The following is a 20,835-nucleotide window of genomic DNA, read 5'->3' as shown; positions in this document are numbered from 1 at the left end:
TGAGCTGGGGTAGGGAGGGGCTTCTGGAGGGAGGAAGGCAGGAGCACACAGTGGCTGTGGGACTCTGGGCTGCTGTGGTCTCGGGGCCCGGGAGGGTGTGGGTGCTGTGGGGCACAGGGAGCCACTGCAAAACAAGGATACCATCGCCCCTTTGCTGGTCCCACAGGCAGGGAGACCTTCTGGAGGTGGGGCTCACCATCCCTGAAGTGACCCCATCCTAGATTCAAGCGTCCCCTTCGGCCTCAGCTCCACCACCTTCCTGAGCTCAGACAAGCTCTGCTTTCACTCCATTTCCAAACACTGTCTCTGTGTTGGCCTTTCCACGCAACATTCAGCGGAGATGGTTTCGCGATGCTGTCCGCCCTTTCCTCCCTCTTTCCACGGGCCATCGCCTTCCCTCCTTTTGTGTCTGAGATCCGTGAACGTGCTCACTGCTGCTGGAACACCCGATACTCCGTTTTCTCTTTGATCCCATAAAGTCAGCGTCTCCTTCCTCCCATTACTCTGGAGATGGCTTCGGGTTTACTGACTTCAAAGCAGAACAAGGTCTTTGATGGTGACTTGCTGTTAGCCGGATGTTCTTCGTGAGGCGGTACCACCTCCCTGGGGGAGAGGTCAGTCCCAGGGAGATCAAAGCTGCAGGCCTGGTCCCGGGAAGGACCTGCGTGCACCCTAAAGTCAGCAAACACAAGCTGTGCGCCACGGGGGGCTCCTAGCCTAAAACTGGACCGATAACAGTCACGGCAACTCGCAAAACTACGCGGCGTCCGTGGCTTACTAGTGGAGCTTCTGTCTTGTCTTCATTCTTACTATTAATGAGAGCAGTTGTTCAAGCATAGAGCTTTGCACTTTTGTTTTTGACAGTAATTGTATATGTTATGATTTATAACCCAAAGTGCTAATTACTGCCCCCCCCCCCATTTCTACTTTCACTGCTGTGTTGATATTGAGAAAATGTCCAGATTGCTTATCTTGGCATATAATGTCTCTTAGATGCAACTTGTCTCTTTGGTTTCACTTCTTTAAACTCCAATTACAATGATATTTGCTGTTCCTATAAACACCATGGCTTCATGGCTTCCTGGTGTGGCACACACAGGTTCTCTACCTGGAAATCCCTCCCTTTCCCCCACTTCTAGAGTGCACGTGGAGTGTGTGTGAGGTCTTCTTAGAGTCCCATGCCCACCAGCAGCCCCATGGAAGGGGGGAATCCAGGGCCATATTCCCCACGGACTTGTTCTAGGCTTTGTATCCCACTCTAAAAGGGTTTCTGTTTGGGTGTCCTCTGCTTTCTTAAATTTTCAGTAACATTTACACACTCTGATCAGTTTCACGTTGACATCCTTGACGTAGGTCTCTATAAGCCACAGACACTGACACTGGCCCCGGGTCCTCCTTCATTTCTTTCTCGACTGTTATCCTTCCCTGGGGCATCCTCTGCTCCTTCTTTTCCACTTTGGCTCCTGTGTTCATGGTCAGTGTCTTCTCAGGCATTCCCTTGAGCTTGTACTAGTCCCATCCTGTGGTGGTGTAATGTCGTCTTGTGTTCATTAGCGTGTTGTTTGTCTGAATAAGGGAAGAGAGAGAGAAGGAGGGGAGGACAGAAGGAGAGAAGAGGGAGGAAAGGAGTGCATGAGTCCTTGGGAATACGGACTATGTAGGCACAGAATGGCCAGCACCATGGGGACCTCTCAGTTGTCCCCGTGACACTGGTTCTGTGTCAAATCAGGCATGAAAATAAAATTAGGAGTAAAACATGTAATTGGCCATTTTAAAACATTGTGTTTATCTGGGGCACCTGGGGGGCTTAGCCAGTTAAGCATCCGACTCTTGATCTCAGCTCAGGTCTCCATCTCAGGGTCATGAGTTCAAGTTTCACGTTGGGCTCTATGTGGGCATGGAGCCTAGTTAAAAAAAATTAAAATATTGTGTTTATTTAAAAAATGTACTGACTGTTACAGCAAAAATTTATAGGTTTTGTTTAGCAACCTCAAAACACCCTTGATATTTATATATTTCTATAAATATGAATATATATGTAATATAAATACATATGTAATATAAGTATCATAAAAATTTAAATGTCCATAATCAATACAAATAACCAACTCTAACATACTTTTATTTGAATAAAATAATGCATTAAATTATCCCTTAGCATCACACTTAAATTTTACAAGAAGGCTTGTGAAAAATGTGTTCGTATGTAATTCAACTAATTAAATTATTGGGGTACTTGAGATGGAGGTCACTTATTATGAATCAGAATGGGAACCAATAGTTTTGTTCTGCAAGAGTGCAGAACCTACATTCCAAAATGGAAAATGTGATATGTTACTTCATTGAAAATACAAAGTGTTTTTCCAATTTATATGATTTCAATTTGTAATTATTAGTTTTCTTAATTGGGGCTATATTTTGATGCTATCACCAACATGGGCATGAAGGTGAGGGAACCTCTACTTCTACAGACAGGCTGTCCCCCATCTGCACTTGGAGAGCTAGCCACTGCAAACTCACTGAGCTAAGTCTTTGTCCCACAATACGATGTTTTGGTTTAATTTTTTTTTAAAGATTTTTTATTTATTTATTTGTCAGAGAGAGAGAGAGAGAGAGAGAGCGAGCGAGCACAGGCAGACAGAGTGGCAGAGGGAGAAGCAGGCTCCCTGCGGAGCAAGGAGCCTGATGTGGGACTCGATCCCAGGACGCTAGGATCATGACCTGAGCCGAAGGCTGCTGCTTAACCAACTGAGCCACCCAGGTGTCCCATGTTTTGGTTTAATTTTTTAAAAAATCTATTGCCTTTAAAAATGGTGTATGAGTCACACACGTTTAAAAATGTCATTTTATGTTTAGTGACGTGTCCGTTTGTTTTCAGATATTCAAACTCATTCATGAAATTTTGTAAGTGAACAACATTCTGTAGAACTGATTCTCTTTGACGAGGCCTGAAACTGAGTTTCCAATGTACACGTTCCCATTGTGAGTCGTCCTTGTGACAGGGCGCACTCTTACTTATCATGTGGGCTTCACGTTTATCATGAAGGGCTTCTTGGTCAACAGTATAGCCCATTGTTTGAACCATGTTGGCTGCTTTTGGGTGTCTATCTGTAAATTGCGTGTGACACATGCCATATAATTGATAAGGTCTCACCTTCTTTCTTTCCAGACACTTCCCCAGAGAAGACCCCCCCCTTGATCCACTTCCTCCTTCCTGACTGTGAGCGTCCTCGTCTCTAGTTTCCTAAGCAGCCCGCAGGAAGACTAGGCTATTCCTGGTGAAATGTGTTCTTTTCATGATAGCTGAAGTGAGAAGGTGAGGGGAGCACTGTCAGCTCTGGGGAGGCCAAGCCATGTCTGTGCTCTTGGGTTTCCTCCCAGCATCCCAACACCTAGTGGGTGCTACACCCATGTTAAATGAAAATAGAGTGTACTTGGGGGAACCAATGGAAATTAAGTCAGGGCAGTGTGGAGGTAGGGGAGGAAGGGAATGTGGAGGAAAATGGTCTTTTAATAACAAACCTGTATTTTCCAAACCAAATCCCTGCCAAGGCAGGTTCTGAAGCTACGGAACCATAATATTTGTTATTCCACAGGAACCATAATATTTACCTATTTTTTGACCTCATAAATATAGATTCATGAAAAACCACAAACAAGGTATATTGAATTATGCAACAGGCAGATCAACAAAAATAATTAAATTTGTGATTTCCCATCTAAAATAGGGTTTTTAATATTTAAATAGAAGAAGGATCGCCACATGTCTTGCGGCTGGTTCTTATCACGGCCACCTGTAAGCAGTCGGGAATCTGGCTCAGAAAGGATCACTGGCTAATGGCGCCGAGTGCGGGATGACAGGCATCTGTAAAGGGCCAGACAGCACACATTTTAGGTCTATGGGTATCTGTGTTCTCCACCACAATTCTTGTTTTTTCTTTTTTCTTTTTTTTTTTTTTTTAACAAACCTTTAAAAATTAGCTCATGGAGCCGTACAGGCTGCAGAGTGATGTGGGTCATTTCAGATGGAGAGAAACAGCCTCACATTCCAGACTTCTGAAAGCAATTCCTCATTTTTATCTGTGCTGTTTTAACTCCTCTCCACTGAGCTTACGTTTGTTACCATTTAAGATTTTGGTGAAACCACCAGGACTACTACAAGATATGTTGTTTGAAGTGGTTTTGTTTTACTCCATTGATGACATCTCTAGATTATAACTCAGTCCCCTTCTAGGCTTAGAGAACCTGTCAAAACACACGTTAAATGTGCCTCATAAGATAGAATGTGATGATTAGCTTGTACGAGTGTTAGGGATCTCACTGGAGAGGAAACGAAAACATTACAACAAAAGGATTTTCAGCCCATTCTTCTGTGTTTCTATAAATCCAATAAATTTTTCACTATTTTGCCTGAGGGGAATGTTCCAGGAAATATAATCTAGGTTCTTTAGAGCAGTGGTTCTCATATGTAGTCACCAGACCAGCAGCATCGACATCGTCTACATCACTAGGAGACATGTTAAAAAAGCAGACTCTCAGGTCCTACCCCAGGCCAGCAGAGTCGCAGTTCTGGGATGGGGCCGGATTCTGTGCTTACCCAACACTCCAGGACGTCCTCATCCCTAGAAGACCAAATGTTACTCTTACAAAGCTATAGCGACAACAGGGAAGCTGGGGACAAACCCAATGTGATCAAAAGAAGCCTGATAAAATCATTTGTGGACCAAACATTTCTTCTTTGCTAACTGCAGAAGGGACATCATTCGAATTTGACAAAGAGATATGTTTTTATCAGACATTCATTTAACCATGCAATGGAGAATAATTGCTTGTTTCCATGATTTTTAGACACACTGCTGTGTTTATATATTTTCCACCATGTACGGGAACTAGAATCAAACTCCTGAATTTTCAGAAGGTGGCTGCATGAAATAAAGGATTCCTTAGAGTTGTGAACGTAAAGGGTTTACTGTAAATATTTTGGTTCGTCTGAATGAAATGCGGGTCCTCGTGTACATTGGCCCCAGGCTTTTGTGAAGTTAAGTAAACCCGATGTCGTATCATCGGCTCCGGAGACATCAGCCTCCTGCTTCTTTGGCTTCCTCTTATACTTCATTTATTGCACACACACATTTGAAAAAACCTCTTTTTCAAAAATTTGAGTGCAGCGTACACACAATGTTACATCAGCGTCAGGTGTGCAACATGGTGATTTGACGATTTTAGGGATTGTACGATGTTCACCGCACGCGTAGCTGCCGCGCATCCCCGTACAACTCGATTAGAGTATCGTTGACTAATTTCCTGGCCGTACCTCTCACACCCTGACTTCTTCGCTCACTCCACGGCCGGAGCCCGAACCTGCCGTTCCGCGTCACCCGCTTTACCCATCCCCGACCCCATCCCTTTGATAGTTTGTTTTCTGCATTTATAGGTCTGGTTCTGCTTTCTGTTTGTTTATTCATTCCTTTTGTTTTTAGATTCCATGTATGAGTAAAATCGTACGGTCTTTGACTTTTTACGTCTTGTCTTTTTACTTGTGAAATATGAGAAATACGAGCGATGCTTCTGGGTAGTATGAATCCCCTTGTGCTCTCCTGCTCTGTCTTTGCTTGCTTTGGCCAGTGTTCTTTTTACATGAATGATAAAATATAACTTTTTCAATAAAGAGAAAGCAAGTGACCTTGATAGTGGGAAAAATAAGACTATCAGAGAGCTGAGGGACAATGGCAGCTTCATAGCCGCGATGTGCCACCGTGGGGAGTGACTTCAACTCTTTTACCGATCTTCGTTGTTTACGGGATGAGAAGTGGCCAGTCCAAAGGCAGAAGCAATTGGGCTTAGTCAACAGAAGTATTTCTAGGTGATACATGTTAGGGAAAATGTCAGAAAAGGCAAAGAGTGGAGGTTAGGGATCTCAACTACAGGTATCAGGGAGGATGGGCAGCACCGTTTTTTCCCCCCTGGACTAAACAGACCAGAGATATATTATGTGTGTGTATGTTTGTGTCAACTTGCTCATTTCAGTGCATGAGTAAAGATGTATTATACTTAGATTATTTTCTAATGTCTCCTTCTGTAGGATCTGAGATGGTTAACTTTGATGGGAAAAGCTCCTTGCTATACACGTTTAATCAGAAATCCATGAGTCCAGCAAAAGATGTTATTTCTTTGAAATTTAAAACCAGGCAGACTGACGGGATTCTACTCCACAGAGAAGGACAAAACGGCAAACACGTCACGCTGCAGTTAGTTAGAGGAAAGCTCATCTTATCGCTTAATTCAGGTAAAAATTCCAGTGTGTGGTTTCAAAAATATGTCTCTTTAGATGGCAGTATCTTTTTATGCTTCGTTTTTCACAGTGAAGTAGCTAATTTATCCTGAAGCCAGAACACTTTCGAGAAAGGAAGAAGACCCTAGAAATAATTACTCTGGAGCAAGAGGCATGAGACAGAATGGTCTGGGCAAATGGAAGCGTGGTCGCTCCGCGGTTGAGGTGTACTACGGGGAACACGCATGTATCCCGGATGTACTTCACTGTAACAAGTTTTATAGCTCGATTAGTGTGTAAGACCATTTGCACAGGTTCAGTAAACAACCTGGTAATATTGTAAAGACGAGGGGTGGATCCCCGAAACCATGAGGCGGTGCTCTTCGTGAGGTTCTCGGAAGAAGATACTTCCAAGAAAAATGAAAATGCAATAATTAATAATAATAAACACAAGAAAGGTAGAAGAAATCATTCCCAGGTGAGAGAAGGTTGTACATGAGGCTGAGGTAAAGGCAGTTGACCAGCTCTCCGGATAGAAGTGTGCAAGGAAAGTGATTGGGGGAAGAGTTGACCTCCCACATGGCAGTCATGGTACCGGGTTGGATGGGGCGGTTCATTTGCTTCGCCTGTCCTTATAGGCCGTGCTAACCTGCCCTCCCCTGATGCCCGTGTGACCCTCACCCTGGGCAGCCTGCTGGATGACGAGCACTGGCATTCTGTCCTCATGGAGCTTGGGAACACGCATGTCCACTTCACAGTGGACAGGCACAGTCAACATTTCCAGGCCGAGGGCGAGTCCGACTACTTGGATCTTGATTATAAGGTGTGAACATTTCTTTTCAAGTATTACAGATTTTATTATTTAAACACAACATAACCTTTTAAGAAAATACCGCTACATAGAGAAATACCCGTTGCTGGTAATTTGGAATCCTGGCGAAATGTTTCCCACGGGTGACGTCAGCCCAGCAGGAGACCCACATGCACTGTTGAGATGTTGTATCACTCATAGGTGTGAGATCTCCCCTTAGAGGAAGTAGTTGTTGAATTCGGAAAGTGTGTAGATGAAGAGCTATCAGTAGGACAGGCGGCACAGTAAAATACATGTGCCCGGACGGCTTTCTATGTTACCTCTGGTGCTGACCATGATCCGTTCCCTTGGAGATATCTGTGTTTTAGGGCGATCGTAAACCGAATTAGCAATCTAGGGTGCTTGGAGAAGTCATCACCATACGTTCCAACCTGCTTTTTCGAGGAACGAGAGAGCCAAAGTCAGGCGATTCAAAATACCCTTTCTCGGGACATTTAAAGGCTTAACGCATCCCCGGCGTGTTGCCCGCATGTATCTAACCAGCACTGGAGAACACCTTTTATTCTGCCAGTTCTGCGCAGCACATCTATCAGAGCAAAGGGGATGATTTCAACATTCATTTAGTGTAAGTGGCCTCAGCTGAGGAGGCCAGCTGCAGAGCCTGGTCCTGAACGAGATTATCGATGCCTTCATTATTCTAACCCATCAGCAGTGTCCTGGCAAAGACCTGGACCCTGAAGCTGGGTTCTAGGAAGGTTTGTAAAGTAGAGTGTCATCATGGTCAGCCACCTTGTCACCCAGATCAAGAGTGACCGTGGAAATGAACGTACAACATTCCCCATCAGCTGAAGTGACATAGCCCTTTGAGTAGCAAATTTCGAGAAGGGGTATTTAACCTACTTATATAAATGTAATAAAGAAAGAACCAGTACATTTATGTCTAAAAATTCACTTGAAATTAACATGATAATGTTAAAATAATGCCTGATAGATTGGAGGCAATTATCCTATACCTGCTGAGCATACGTGTTTTAGGCAGACAATCAGAAAATCATTAAACAGTATTATTTATGTCATTTTTTTCTTTCTAAGATCAGCTTTGGGGGGATTCCTGGACATGGAAAATCAGTGGCATTCCCGCAAAAAGACTTTCATGGCTGCTTCGAAAATCTCTACTATAATGGAGTGGATATCATTGATTTGTCCAAGAAACACACACCACAGATCCGCGTCATGGTAAGAAAGCTACACGTGAGGTCAAAGCAGCAGGGAACTGCAGCTTGTCTGATGGACCCAGTCCAGAGTGTGCCTCTCCTGAAGGCAGGGAAAGTGCCAATCACATGTACCTTTTAGTTCGTATTTGACTTAATTCACTAAATAATTAACTTGATTTTTTAATTTAACTTTTTAAATTTTTAGTTCTAGTCACTGACATACAGTGTAGTGTTAGCTTCAGGTGTACAGTTTAGGGAATCAGCACTTCCTGCATCACCTGGTGCTCCTCACACGTGCCCTCCTTCATCCCCATCACCGGCTTCTTAATTTTTACAGGTGTGTGGAAACAGATGCACGCTTTCGCAAATGCGTCATGGCGCATCTGAATAAAGACTTTTCAGGGCAGGGCCTCTGTTGGGATTGATTTCCTCTTGCTTCTTTCTCCTGTTACTGAACTCCTAGCTCAGCTGCCTGTCACTCGCTTGAAAGGCCAGTACTCGAGAGATGAATTTGGATTGGAAGGGAATTTGAGCTTAATTTAATTTGAGGCCCGGAACCTGGGGAGAAGGTGGACTCTTGTGCAAAAGCCAGCTGCTGGGTTTCTGCCCGGCCCAGGGATTTGCAGGGGGGTTAGGAGTGGGTCGGTGAAGGGAGCGGGTGGTCTGCTGCATCTCTCCATCCCGGGCAGACTCCATGGTGCCGGCCACAAACCCTACCTCCGTGCTCAGGGGCTGTGCCCCGGGGGCCTGGTGCCTGTTTGCTGATGTGCAGGAACACCCTATTGTTCTGCAAAGGGAGGCCGAGGCCCACAGATACACAAAGGGAGGTTAGTAAAATCAGTCCTGGGAACTAAGGAAGAAAAAGGTTTGCCAGAAAACTTGCTTGACTCTTCGGAAGGCGGATGTGGCTTCGAACAGGCGACTGGGAACATTTGGGACCTTCTCTCTCCAAGGCCAGGAGTCTGTCTGCTGTGGATCTGGGGACTTAGGTCAGCGAATAAGGAGCATGTTATCTCGAGGCAGGCGGACCCCTCAGACGGGTTGGACTGTTGTCAGGCTTTCGTCTCTCCACGCGGCTGCAGGCTGTCCCCCCGGCCGGCGTGTTACGGAGCTGGCATCTGTCCCCCCGGGCCGGCGTGTTACGGAGCTAGCGTCTGTCCTTCCACGTTTGGTTCCTTAGACCCGAATCCTCTACAAGCAGTGCACCCAGCTTTGTGAATATTGATGCCTCCATATCGAGTGTTGTTTACAGAAATGGCATTGTTTTATGTGAGCTTTTCTCCATTTCCATTTTCCAACTCAGTGAAACCTGTGGGAATGCTTTTTTTTTTAAAGGTTTATTTATTTTAGAGAGAGAGCATGAGGGAGAGAAAGAGAGAGGATTTCTCAAGCAGACCCCCCACTGAGCTCGGAGCCCCAAATGGGACTGGATCCCGGGACCCTGAGACCATGACCTGAGCCGAAATCAAGAGTCGGTCACTCAGCTAACTGAGCCACCCAGGTGCCCCAATTTATAAGAGAGTTTTAGGTTTCATAGATCACCCTATGTCATTCATGATCCAAATGTTTTCTCAGATTAACCAATTTTCTATGAAATATAAAATCATGTTATAATATAATTATGTATCATATATCATATCTTTTATATTAAATGTTATGGGCCATGTTGAGCATATAAATGCCTTTATTGGTTCGTAGCCAATGTCTTAATGTATTTTTTTAATAGCTTTGTAGTATTTGGTCTTGCTTTGAAATACTTCTGAAACTCTAGACTCTAGATACAGTCTCAAGGATTTTCCTGTAAAAAGTTTTAAGGTGGTTTCATTTATTTATTTACTTTAAAACTGAAAAAAAAATTAAGTCTTCGACTGTCTGGGCTTTACTCTTTGTGTGGATCAGTAGTTATTTTAGGTCTCACGGGTACCCATTCGTGCCTGAGCTGTTTAGTGATCAGACCCAACCTCCGCACACAGGCTTGAATCTTACCTCTCACCACATACTGGCTGTACCTGTGGTCTCAGATCTTTCTGTGGGTCAGTCACTGGGCCCGCTGCTGTGTTTACCCCATACCAATGCCATATTGACTTGATTATAGTGCTTTTATGGTATATATTTTGGAGAGGAAGGATAATGTTTGGGCACATATTCCTCTGGAATTTATGAAAATCTATCTAATTTTTTAAAAAAAGAATTTATTTATTTACTTGAGAGAGAGAGGAGGCACATGCAGGGGCAGAGACAGAGGGAGAGGGAGAAGCAGGCTCCCTCTGAGTCCTTGATCCCAGGACCCCGAGATCATGACCTGAGGTGAAGGCAGAGGCTTAACCCACTGAGCCCCCCAGGCACCCCACTTAGTTGGAGTTCTTTTAAGAACTTAAGTTCCTTCCTCCCAAACACTATGATTAAAGGTAAGTTTGCTCCTGGAGCAGCAGACACAATCTAAAGCTCAAAGATGTGTTTTTTAGTAAAATAGAATGAAGTAAAGGCAACAGGCAGCTGGCAGGTCAGAAGCCAGGCTGGGGAGAGCGTGCTGGTTGACAAGGCCCATGGGAACCTCTGAGAGGTGGGCAGCCCACCCAGGCCGGCCACACCCCTGCCTCAGATGGGCCAAACCCCACGGCCTGTCTGAGCCAGATGTTCGTGTCCCCTGAGTGACGGGTGTGTAAGCGTTCACACAACCAAGGGGAGTGCGGGAAGGTCCCCAGAGCCGCTGTCCTTGGTGCTGGGCTTCATGCCGCACGTAAACAGCCAGTGCCTCGAGGTATAAGAAATCTGTCTCCTCTGTCGTGACCTGCGCCCAGCACAAGGCCTGGGAAAGACGTATCTCCAGATTCCTTTGCCAATGCCCAGAAATGGAGGAGACAGAACTGCCCTAAAAGCCTCAGAAGGAGGTTTGCCCAGCCAGGGCAGTGTCAGGGTTTGAGGGACCTGTCAGGTAGATCTGGACTGCAGCTGGGTGGGGAAGCCTAGGTCTTGGGTCCTCGCTTGCTGGAAGGTTGATAGGAAACTGCACCTCTCGGAAAGCTTGTTGTTCATGAAAGCATCCCTTCTGCCCCTTCCTAAATCCTTTTCCACTGTATTCACAGGGAAATGTGTCCTTCTCGTGCTCACACCCACAAATTGTGCCCGTGACTTTTCCGAGCTCCAGGAGTTACTTGGCTCTGCCGGGCACTGTCGGAGAGGACAAGGTGTCGGTCGCTTTCCAATTCCGAACGTGGAACAGGGCAGGGCTGCTGCTGACCACTCAAGTCCGACACGGGCCAGCGGCTCTCGTCCTCGTTCTTAATGATGGAAAACTCAGGCTGAGTCTGTCCCAGCCCGGACACCCGGCGAGGGACGTCACAGCAGGTAATAGGCGTTCGCTGTGACCGCACGGTCCTTCTGTCACCTCTGCGTTAAATGAGTGACGGAATCAGTAAGATACTCGCAATCCTTCTAGAGGGAACTAGAGTTCTTTCACCTTTGAACTAGGTACTTCCAGGTTGTTGGTATGTGAGTCAGTGTGATCTGAAGTTAGCTGCAGATCACATATACCTCTCACAAAGTTTAAAAACTAGGGCACCTGGGTGGCTCAGTGGGTTAAAGCCTCGCTTTCAGCCCAGGTCAGGATCTCAGGGTCCTGGGATCGAGCCCCGCGTTGGGCTCTCTGCTCAGCGGGGAGCCTGCTTCTCCCTCTCTCTCTGCCTGCCTCTCTGCCTACTTGTGATCTCTGTCTGTCAAATGAATGGATAAAATCTTTAAAAAAAAGTTTAAAAAATAACTTAGTTATCAACTGATGGTGGGGAGTTGGCAGTCCGCTTGAGACACTGGAGAACAGTAGCCTAGGTTGGAGTCCTGACAAAAGAGTTTCCTTATCCTGTCTTTTGAACCTATATGCACACCAATCATAATATTTGAAGTTATGATTTTTCCCAGATTTTCTGTTCCTTTGGGAATTCCTGTTTTGGGTAAGGCTTCTTATAACTATGGGCGAATGTTCTGCTTGGCTTCCAAGAAGGACCCACATTTCTAAACTCCCTTCCAGGGTCGTGTTATCCTCGGAGTCTGGGGACTGTTTTGCGTTAGAGTGCTGGTGAAAACGTAGAGCCAGGTAGGCGTCGTTCCACGAGTGTTGACTACGGAAGGAGCGCCTCGCCTGACCCAGGTTACCAGGTTGGGATTGAACACCGGGAATGAAACGTAGCTCTTTGTTTCTCTTTAAAATAAAAGAAAAAATCTGATCACCGGCGTAGGGAGTTCCCTTGTGGACCTCAGATGAGCACAACCAGGAGTGACAAGTCAGATTTTGGTAATTGCTTCACTCTTGGTTTGTGTAGATTTACAAGCTGCGTGCCTTACCAACGAAGAGATGGTGTTTTGTTGTTGCTTCACGTGAGTACACACCGTTCTCCCTTCCAACACGCTGGGAGTAGTTATTTAACTTTTTTTGAAGGTTGGCACTGAAATATTATAGGAATATTTTATTGAATTGATTTTTTAAGCTTTCACTGGACGATGCATTAATTTTTGGAAACAAACCAGAGGTGCATTTTTCTTGCTGCTTTTTTTTAGAAGCATTTGAGGGGTGTGGTGTTTTTTTTTTGTTTTGTTTTTTTCTTTACCTTTGAAATACAGGCCTGCCTCCAAGATACTCAGGTCTGGTTTCAGACCACCCAAATACAACAAATATTGCAATAAAGTGAACCAAATGGATTTTTTTTGGCTTCTCCATGCATATAAAATTTATGTCTGCAGTATACCATGGTCTGTTAAATGTGCAGGAACTTTATGTCTGGAAAAACAATATACATGTCTTAATTAAAAAAAATACTCTATTGCTAAGAAATGGTGCCGCGTGAGCCTTCAGCGAGTTGTAATCACGGATCACAGATCAGCATCATGAATGTCACAGTGATGAAAAACTCTGAAGGATCGTGACACAGAGGCACAGAATGAGCAGATGCTGTTGGAAAAATGTCCCTGAGAGATGCGCTCCGGGCAGGGGCCACGAGTCTTCAGCTGGGGAAAGGCGCAGTGTCTGCGAGGCACAGAAAGCGAGGAAGAGAAGACAGATGGCGACTGGTTTTCATTCCAAACCTTGGATGAAGTGTGAAAGCACCTACCAAACCAAGAACCAAAGTTTAAAGGTTGAGTGAAATGTAATCATGTCGGATGCCAGGAAAGGACACCCGGTCACCATTCACCCTGCTTCCCGTTTTTGGGTCCTTTTTCCAAATAGTTACCTCACTGTGTTTGTGAAGGGATCTAGAAAGGTCCGGAGTGTACAACCTAGTGTCCGCGTGCTTGTGGAGCTGGGCCAGTGGAGCGTGGTGGGAACAGAAGGTCAGTGGCGGGGAGGGGAGTGTGCGTTCCCTTTCTGTAGGAAAAGACACAGTCCACCCTTTCCCGAAGGGCCTCAACTGCCCAGGGCAGTGTTCTCTGCGATCAGGACGGATTTGACACAAGCTGGTGGGAGGTTCTGTTTGAGAAGACTCACCTCCCAGGCCCATTTCCAGAACCACCTCTGTGCTGCTAGGGCTGATGGGCTCGAAAAGTGCCACCTGTGTTCTCCCCAAGCCTCGGGTCCTCATCTTTGGAGTGACACTAGTGTGACTGATGGTAGAAACAATGATGTTGAGCCTACAGACCACGAGCCCTGTGCCTGCTAGTCAGCAGTCACTCCAAAACCTTTAGTTCTCATTATTCCAAAACTAGTTCCAAGACCATCACCCCCCCCCCAAGACTGAAGTCTTTGTGGAGCTGGGGGGTGGGTGGGAGAATGAGCCTTGTGTTCCTAGTAGCACAAATCAAAACACCCCCGCCCCTCCCTTCTCCATCCATCCTTTGACTGTAAGTGCTGCCTGGGAGACAAGCCGTTATTCCGTCAGAAGTGGGGAGGGTAGAAGACACACAAAAGAAACACAAAGGGTGAGAATTATAATGGGGAGAAACAGAATGATCGTAAGAGCAGGCATTTCACTTTTAAATGAGAATGCCGAATTTTATTAAAAACAGTTTTTTATTATAGAGGCAAATGGCATCTATTACTGATTCAAGGAGATATTCTGGAGTGTTTTCTGCAAGTTATCCCAGGAAATAACTCTATGTCCTAGATAGGTGGGTAGGTGGGGGGGGGGAGGAGACAGGAGGGAATTTTAACATCTGATTTTATTTTATTTTTTAGAAGATTTTATTTATTTATTTGACAGAGAGAGAGAACACAAGTAGGCAGAGAGGCAGAGAGAGAGGAGGAAGCAGGCTCCCTGCTGAGCAGAGAGCCCAGTGTGGGGCTTGATCCCAGGACCCTGAGATCATGACCTGTGCCGAAGGCAGAGGCTTAACCCACTGAGCCACTCAGGCGCCCCATTAACATCAGATTTTAAATGGATTATCCTGACAGATAATGTTAGGTACACTTCAAAATAAATACCGAACGACAAGAGTGGAAGGGACACTCCCAGGTTCTTGCTTGTGGATTCCTTCAGGACCAGTGTCATAATGTAGGTCTTGAGTATCTAACCTCAATCCTCCAGATTCTGTTGTCGGCTTTCTCATCATTGCTCATGAACATAACCCGTGTGGGGTCTTTGCAACAGTTTTGGATTCACAAATGTGACACAGAACGTGAGAGATGTGTATACACGGCAAAGAGCTAAAGTCCCTGAAAGGGAGTGCTGGGAAGTACCATTGCTCCCATCTCACAGTCTGAGAGGAGCAGAGGCATCGTGATTTTTATGGTAGGGCCTATGACCTTCTGGGTCAGGCCAGAAACATTTCCCGTACACAGGGTCTTGAATCCATGTCAACGTCACTGATGAGAAATGAAGCCAAGGCAAAAAAAGCTGTATTTTCATTTTTAATTGCAGTATTGTTGACATATTAACGAGCATTGGAGGGACATGGATTTACGGGGTTGATTAGGTTCCTTGGGCCAAACTCTGATACTAAATTAAATATGCCTGGTTAACTTTCCACTGGAAACATGGCCGTGTTTTCTTTGGGGCTGATACCCCATGAGCTAGAAAATAACTTCTGACCCTTGCAGGTTGACTTCCAAACTTAAAGGGCTCTAAGCAGTCAGCACCTTTCTCATTTGCAAGAGGTATAGGCTAATCTATCAGGACAGTTCCCCAAGATTATCAATTTAGAGTCAGGCAGGCTCATTCGTGAGCTTGGGCACAACATCAAAGAAATCAAGAGTCTCACTTTGTTGTTTTCAATGAGCTGAAGTGTTTGTTTATGACTGTTTCCCTGTTGGGCAAGACAATTTCTAAAGATTCCAATTGTTCACTGTGCTCCTTCAGAGCAGCAGGTGTCTCTGGGGCTGTGACAGTGGCCGTGACCTCCCCGTGGAGGGGAGGAGTCCCTTGCCTTTGAACGAATGGCTCGATTGACCAATGGAAAATGGGCATGAAGACAAACACAATTCCCCCATCCAAAGTTAATGTTAATATTTAAAAATATTTCCTACTGGATTTTGTCCATTTTTAGACAGTGATTGAGTATGCACACACACACACACACACACACTTTAATGTGGTGCTTTCTAAACTTTACATTTTGTTCAATGAAATTTCATGTTTTAGTAATACTTAAGTTGCTGATACATTTTTTCTAAAGAGTTATATTGATATATATGGTATATTTTTCTAAATAGTTTACCAAGATTATATATAGTAATAATACATGAAAGTAGGGACAAGATTTTATTTTTATAACAACAATTTTGGAAAATCTTATGCTTCTCAACATCCTAAAATATTAACAAACTAGAAGAGGGGGAAGTACGTCCTGTGCCAGGGGACTAGGATATTTGGTCATGTTAAGGTTGTTCAGGATCCTGTTGTGTTAGTCCGTTAAAGCCCTAGCCCTGGGAGGAACTAAGATTGCGCTGTCCAAGGCAGAATGTTCAGACTGTCCACTCTTGATTCTTCCTTCCCCCTTCAATTCAGCTTTCTTCCTTTTCTCTTTTTTTCTCCCTGTACTTTTCTGATTTAACCGAGTGATGAGAAAGTGAAACACAGTCATTGCCGTGTGCACATATGTCTTAATACTCTTAACGGACCACGGTAATTTTTGCGAGAATATAATTTGTGTTAGAACACGACTGGCCAATCTATGACTGTGGGAGGTCAGAGGCAAGGACCCTCTGGAACCACACATTTACTCAATGAGCCTCACTCCGCAGGTAACCCCTTCCTCCTAGATAAACATGACCAGGATACGAAGTGATCTCATTGCCTGTTAAGAAACCCCGAAGCCCACATCTGTCCCAAGCCTCTCCCTTTCTCTCTGAGAGGCCCAGCTGTCCTCTGTGGTGGGTCTCCATTGCCCAGTCAGCTAAATAACCTGGTGGGTTTCAGGTGGGTTCATGGTGAAGTTTGGTAGGGTGTCTAAGATCATGACTGTATTGTTTTCAAACATGGCTCTGCGTAGCTGCATCTATAGGGTTTTTAGGAATCTCTGACCCGATTTTGTTTACTTCCAGGTGCCGGATTAAGTGATGGGCAGTGGCATTCAGTGTCCCTCTCATTGAAAGTAAATCACCTGAGTGTGATGGTGGACAGTGAGACAGCCTCTGTGGCTCACTCCCTGCGTGGGCAGATTGATTCAGGGGACACCTATTATTTGGGTGGTAAGTGAAAGGAGCTGGTGGTGTTGACAATCAAACCATCCTTGTCTTTCCAGCTCCTGCCTTCTGACAATCGGCAATTTTAAATGAAGGTTAATACTGAAGAGTGAGGTTTCTCTTTCAGTTTAGTCAATGAGAATGTCAAGCAAAGACAATAAATTTTTCTTAAGGATTTATTTACTTATTTGAGAGAGAGAGAGCACAAGTGGGAGTGGCAGAGGGAGAGGGAGAGAGGATCCCAAGCAGATTCCCCATTGAGTGCGGAGCCCGACATGGGCTCTATCTCATGACCCTGAGATCATGACCTGAGCCAAAACCAAGAGTAGGGTGCTTAACCTACTGTGCCACCCAGGCGCCCCAGACAAAGGCCATAAATTGTGGCCTAAAATGCAAGTCTACGGGGACCTTGTTTCGATGTGCATTTGCTAAGATTGGTTTTGAATTTAGCACTTGTTTTCACTGCAGTCACCTGGAAAGCTTCCAGAATGCTAGGACTTGTCTCTGTCCCTAGAGATCTGCTTTCTCTGGCTCCGATGCTGGGGGGAGTGGGCTCTCCAGGTGACTCTGTGCAGGCCACTCTGAGGGTCCTCACTCTCTGTCTCTTACCTTTTGTGCTTCTCTGTAGAGTATTTTCCGAAGGCCAGATAACCCTTAGAACCTTTCCTTCAGGTGTTTTTATGTGACAGTTTCCTTGTTGCACGTGGGCGGTCTTTTGTCAGCCGCTCTCCTCCCCGGGTGGCCAGGTCCTCCGGTGTGGCCCAGGAGCCATGCATAGCAGCACCACTTTCAAGCCTGTCACAGGTGCAGATGCAACTCCCCCGACTTCGTGAGCCAGAATCTGCATTTCCCCAAGATCCCCAGCTGCTCTGTTGCCCTAAACGTTCAGGAAGCGTTCTGTTGCCCACTGTGTACGCACAAAGACGCCGTTACCTACACCAGAGCAAGAGAGGAACTTAATGGCTACTGACACTCCCTCACTACCTCTTGGTGAACTTTACCAAGACAGCACCAGGCCATCACCCCGACTGTGGGAGACGGCGGGTTTGCCTGTTCAGTAGAACTTTGACAGAGTCTGTCCAGGATCCGTGTAGCCAGGGAGGGGGAGCTTCTGAGGGTTACAAATGTCCGTTCTGAGGCATCCGTGTGAAGAGTCTGAGCCGCCAGAACTTAGGCCTGTCGGTTGCGAGATTCCTTCTAATCGTGGCCGGAAGCCGTCCTAGCTCTTATGCCCATTTCGCATTTTATGGTTGTTTCTTTCCAAAATAAGTTTGAGGTCATGGTGGAGATAACTTGATAGCCCAACAAGAAAGTATAAAATCCTCCCTAAGAGTTGACAGTAAGCCACACACTGTGCATCAGGGTGTTCAATCTTTCAAGCCCCCTAAAGCAAGCATCACTGTGAGCGTGGAGCGGTGCCAGGAGCATTAGAACATTTAATTGCTCACTCTCCCCGCCTGCCAAATATGGTGCACCTCTGACCCAGACAGGTTTTTAAACCTTTACACGTAGGATGGATTTTAGAGCTCTGCAGAGGAACCGATTCCTTCAAAACTAAATAAAGAATTTACCCGGGAGCTGTAACTTAAGATGTAAAAGATTTTGAAGCACTAATTGTTTAATGGTGCAGAATGGAATGCTTGTTATTTTGTATTAAAAAGTAACAAAACAAAACAAAACAAAACCTTTCTAAAACCAGAGTCTTCTCTCATATTTGAGCATCAGGCACGTTCCAAATGTGCAATGCACAGCTACATGAGAACAGGTACTTTCCATGAATACTCACATGTTGATGTGATACGAAGTCACTATGTAATTCATGTATGTATTTTAAAATACTACTCATGTTTCTTGAAAGAGCGTTTGTGGGCTAACCCCCTAATGTACAGAATTAAACACTACAATGTTTTTAATGTCTCCCTCGCTCCCCTAAATTCTCACTCCCCCAGTTAAGGATTACCCTAACCCCCTTTTTTACTCATCTTTGTATCACATTTTTATGTTTTAATCAACGTGTAGCACCATGTCAGTTTCAGATGTGAACATATGACTCAGTGTTTGTCTACATGAGGAAATAATCCCACAATAACTAGTTAATATCCACCACCATACATAGTTATAATTTTTTCTTGTCATAAATTTTAAGGTCTACTTTCTTAGCAACTTTTTTTTTTTTTTTAAAGATTTTATTTATTCATTTGACACAGAGAGAGAGAGAGAGAGAGATCACAAGTAGGCAGGCGGAGGGGGGGAGGGGGAAGCAGGCTCCCTGCTGAGCAGAGAGCCTTATGTGGGGCTCGATCCCAGGACCCTGGAATCATGACCCGAGCCGAAGGCAGAGGCTTTAACCCACTGAGCCACCCAGGCGCCCCTCTTAGCAACTTTTAAATAGACAATAAGGTATTATTAGCTGTAAACTCCATGTTGTACGTTGCATCCCTATGACTTATTTATTTTACAACTGAAAGTTTGTAATTTCTAATGTATTGCTTTTCTTTAGAACCTATATCCATGTAGGTGACTTCACACAGTAGTGGTCTGTGTTCCCTTGCTTTTCAGTTTACACACAGGGCACTGCCGTGGGCCTTCTTCTGGGTTCTTTTTACTGTTATTGCTGCCACTGTTGTTCTAGATTAGTTTTGGAGATCCAGCCCTGGGAGTATTTGTACGTAAAGTTAATTAATTTTTACTGCCCTGTGGTTTTGATGTGTATGACACCATGTTTCACTTATTAAATCCGCCATCCCGTTTTACTGTTGAGCAACAACTTGATGGTGCCTGTTTTTTGCTATTATAAAAGATGTGATAAATATCCTACAGCTGCCAAGAATCATCTTGCCAGTGATTTTAAAATTTTCCTTATGTACAAACTATCAAGCTTTCCTAATAGGCATAGTCAATTCAATGAAACCACCTTTGGTTGTTTCCAGCCTTTGGTCTATGAAAGGACCCTAGAGATTTGGAGGCAATGTGTTGAAAAAAAAACAAAACAAAACATAATAGGCTTTTTTTTTTACATGTTTTCATAAAATTGTGTGGATGTGCAGAAAAACTGTCTCGTTAGTATAATTTCCAATAACAAATCGTATCTCTAAGATGAGCAGAATTACAAAGTTTAAACATTCCATGAGAGAGTATAATGACTTTTCTTCATTACCAGTTTGCTATTTTTTGGTTGTGATTAAAATTTGGCACTGAGTGGCAAAAATCACAGCACATTATCTGTAACTAATGTATAAATTCAGAATGACCTGTACGTACTCTGCTGTAAACACCCACTTGATTCCTACAGAGCAATTCCAGGCACTGATTCGAACCAATGTATTCAACTCTCCTTTTTATACCAACATAACAGCATCTTTTTTCCTGGAGAAGGAATATACACTTTCCAAACAACCCAGCTAATGCCATCACCAGGCTGCAGCAAACACTCAAAACCAAAACACCCCAATTTACTGATGTTAAATGAGAAGATGAGCATTATTTGTTGTGAAGGAAAAGCAGGAGAGGCAGGTCTAGGACCGGTGAACATGCAGCCCGATTCTCAGTAGTTGCGCTGTGCTCAAAGCTGTATGCACAGGGGAAGAATCCCTTGTTCAGAGCCCCTCGTCTGTATGGTCCGTTGGACTCCCCAGCTCTGTTCTGGGGAAGGGGGGGCAGGCCAGTTTCAAATTGAGTGGGAACCTTGAGACCCAAAGACGTCAATGCCAGAGATGTTTTATCCAGTCCCAAGCACAGTGTATGCCAGTGTCTCTTCAGTTATCTTCTTAATGGACATCCATCGGGACTGGAATATGCATTGTGTTAACAGGGAAATCCACTTTATCCAGTCCATGATCGGTAGCAGTATAGTGGTATTCATGGCAGTCAGTGCCCCGGGTTCCGAGACCCTCCTTAGCCCGCTCTCCCGACGGAGCTTCAGTGGCAAGCT

General features: G+C 44.9%; 1 protein-coding gene across 1 annotated transcript in view; it reads left to right on the top strand.

Annotated features, from left to right (window-relative positions):
• The window catches only part of LOC308352115 (contactin-associated protein-like 3), a gene marked incomplete at both ends in the record, with an annotated part of 187,029 nt that overhangs the window by 84,588 nt on the left and 81,606 nt on the right, over positions 1-20,835 (top strand). The window contains 5 exons of the mRNA XM_080818171.1: positions 6,083-6,286; positions 6,910-7,094; positions 8,175-8,318; positions 11,383-11,644; positions 16,764-16,910. Of these exons, the coding sequence (XP_080674297.1) occupies positions 6,083-6,286; positions 6,910-7,094; positions 8,175-8,318; positions 11,383-11,644; positions 16,764-16,910 (942 nt within the window). The remainder of the gene's footprint in view (positions 1-6,082; positions 6,287-6,909; positions 7,095-8,174; positions 8,319-11,382; positions 11,645-16,763; positions 16,911-20,835) is intronic.

This window comes from Martes martes, assembly GCF_963455335.1.
Source record: "Martes martes genome assembly, chromosome: 11".
NCBI classification, from domain to species: domain Eukaryota; kingdom Metazoa; phylum Chordata; class Mammalia; order Carnivora; family Mustelidae; genus Martes; species Martes martes.
The sequence above is the reverse complement of the archived record's forward strand: the minus strand, read 5'-3'. Positions and strand labels throughout refer to the sequence as shown.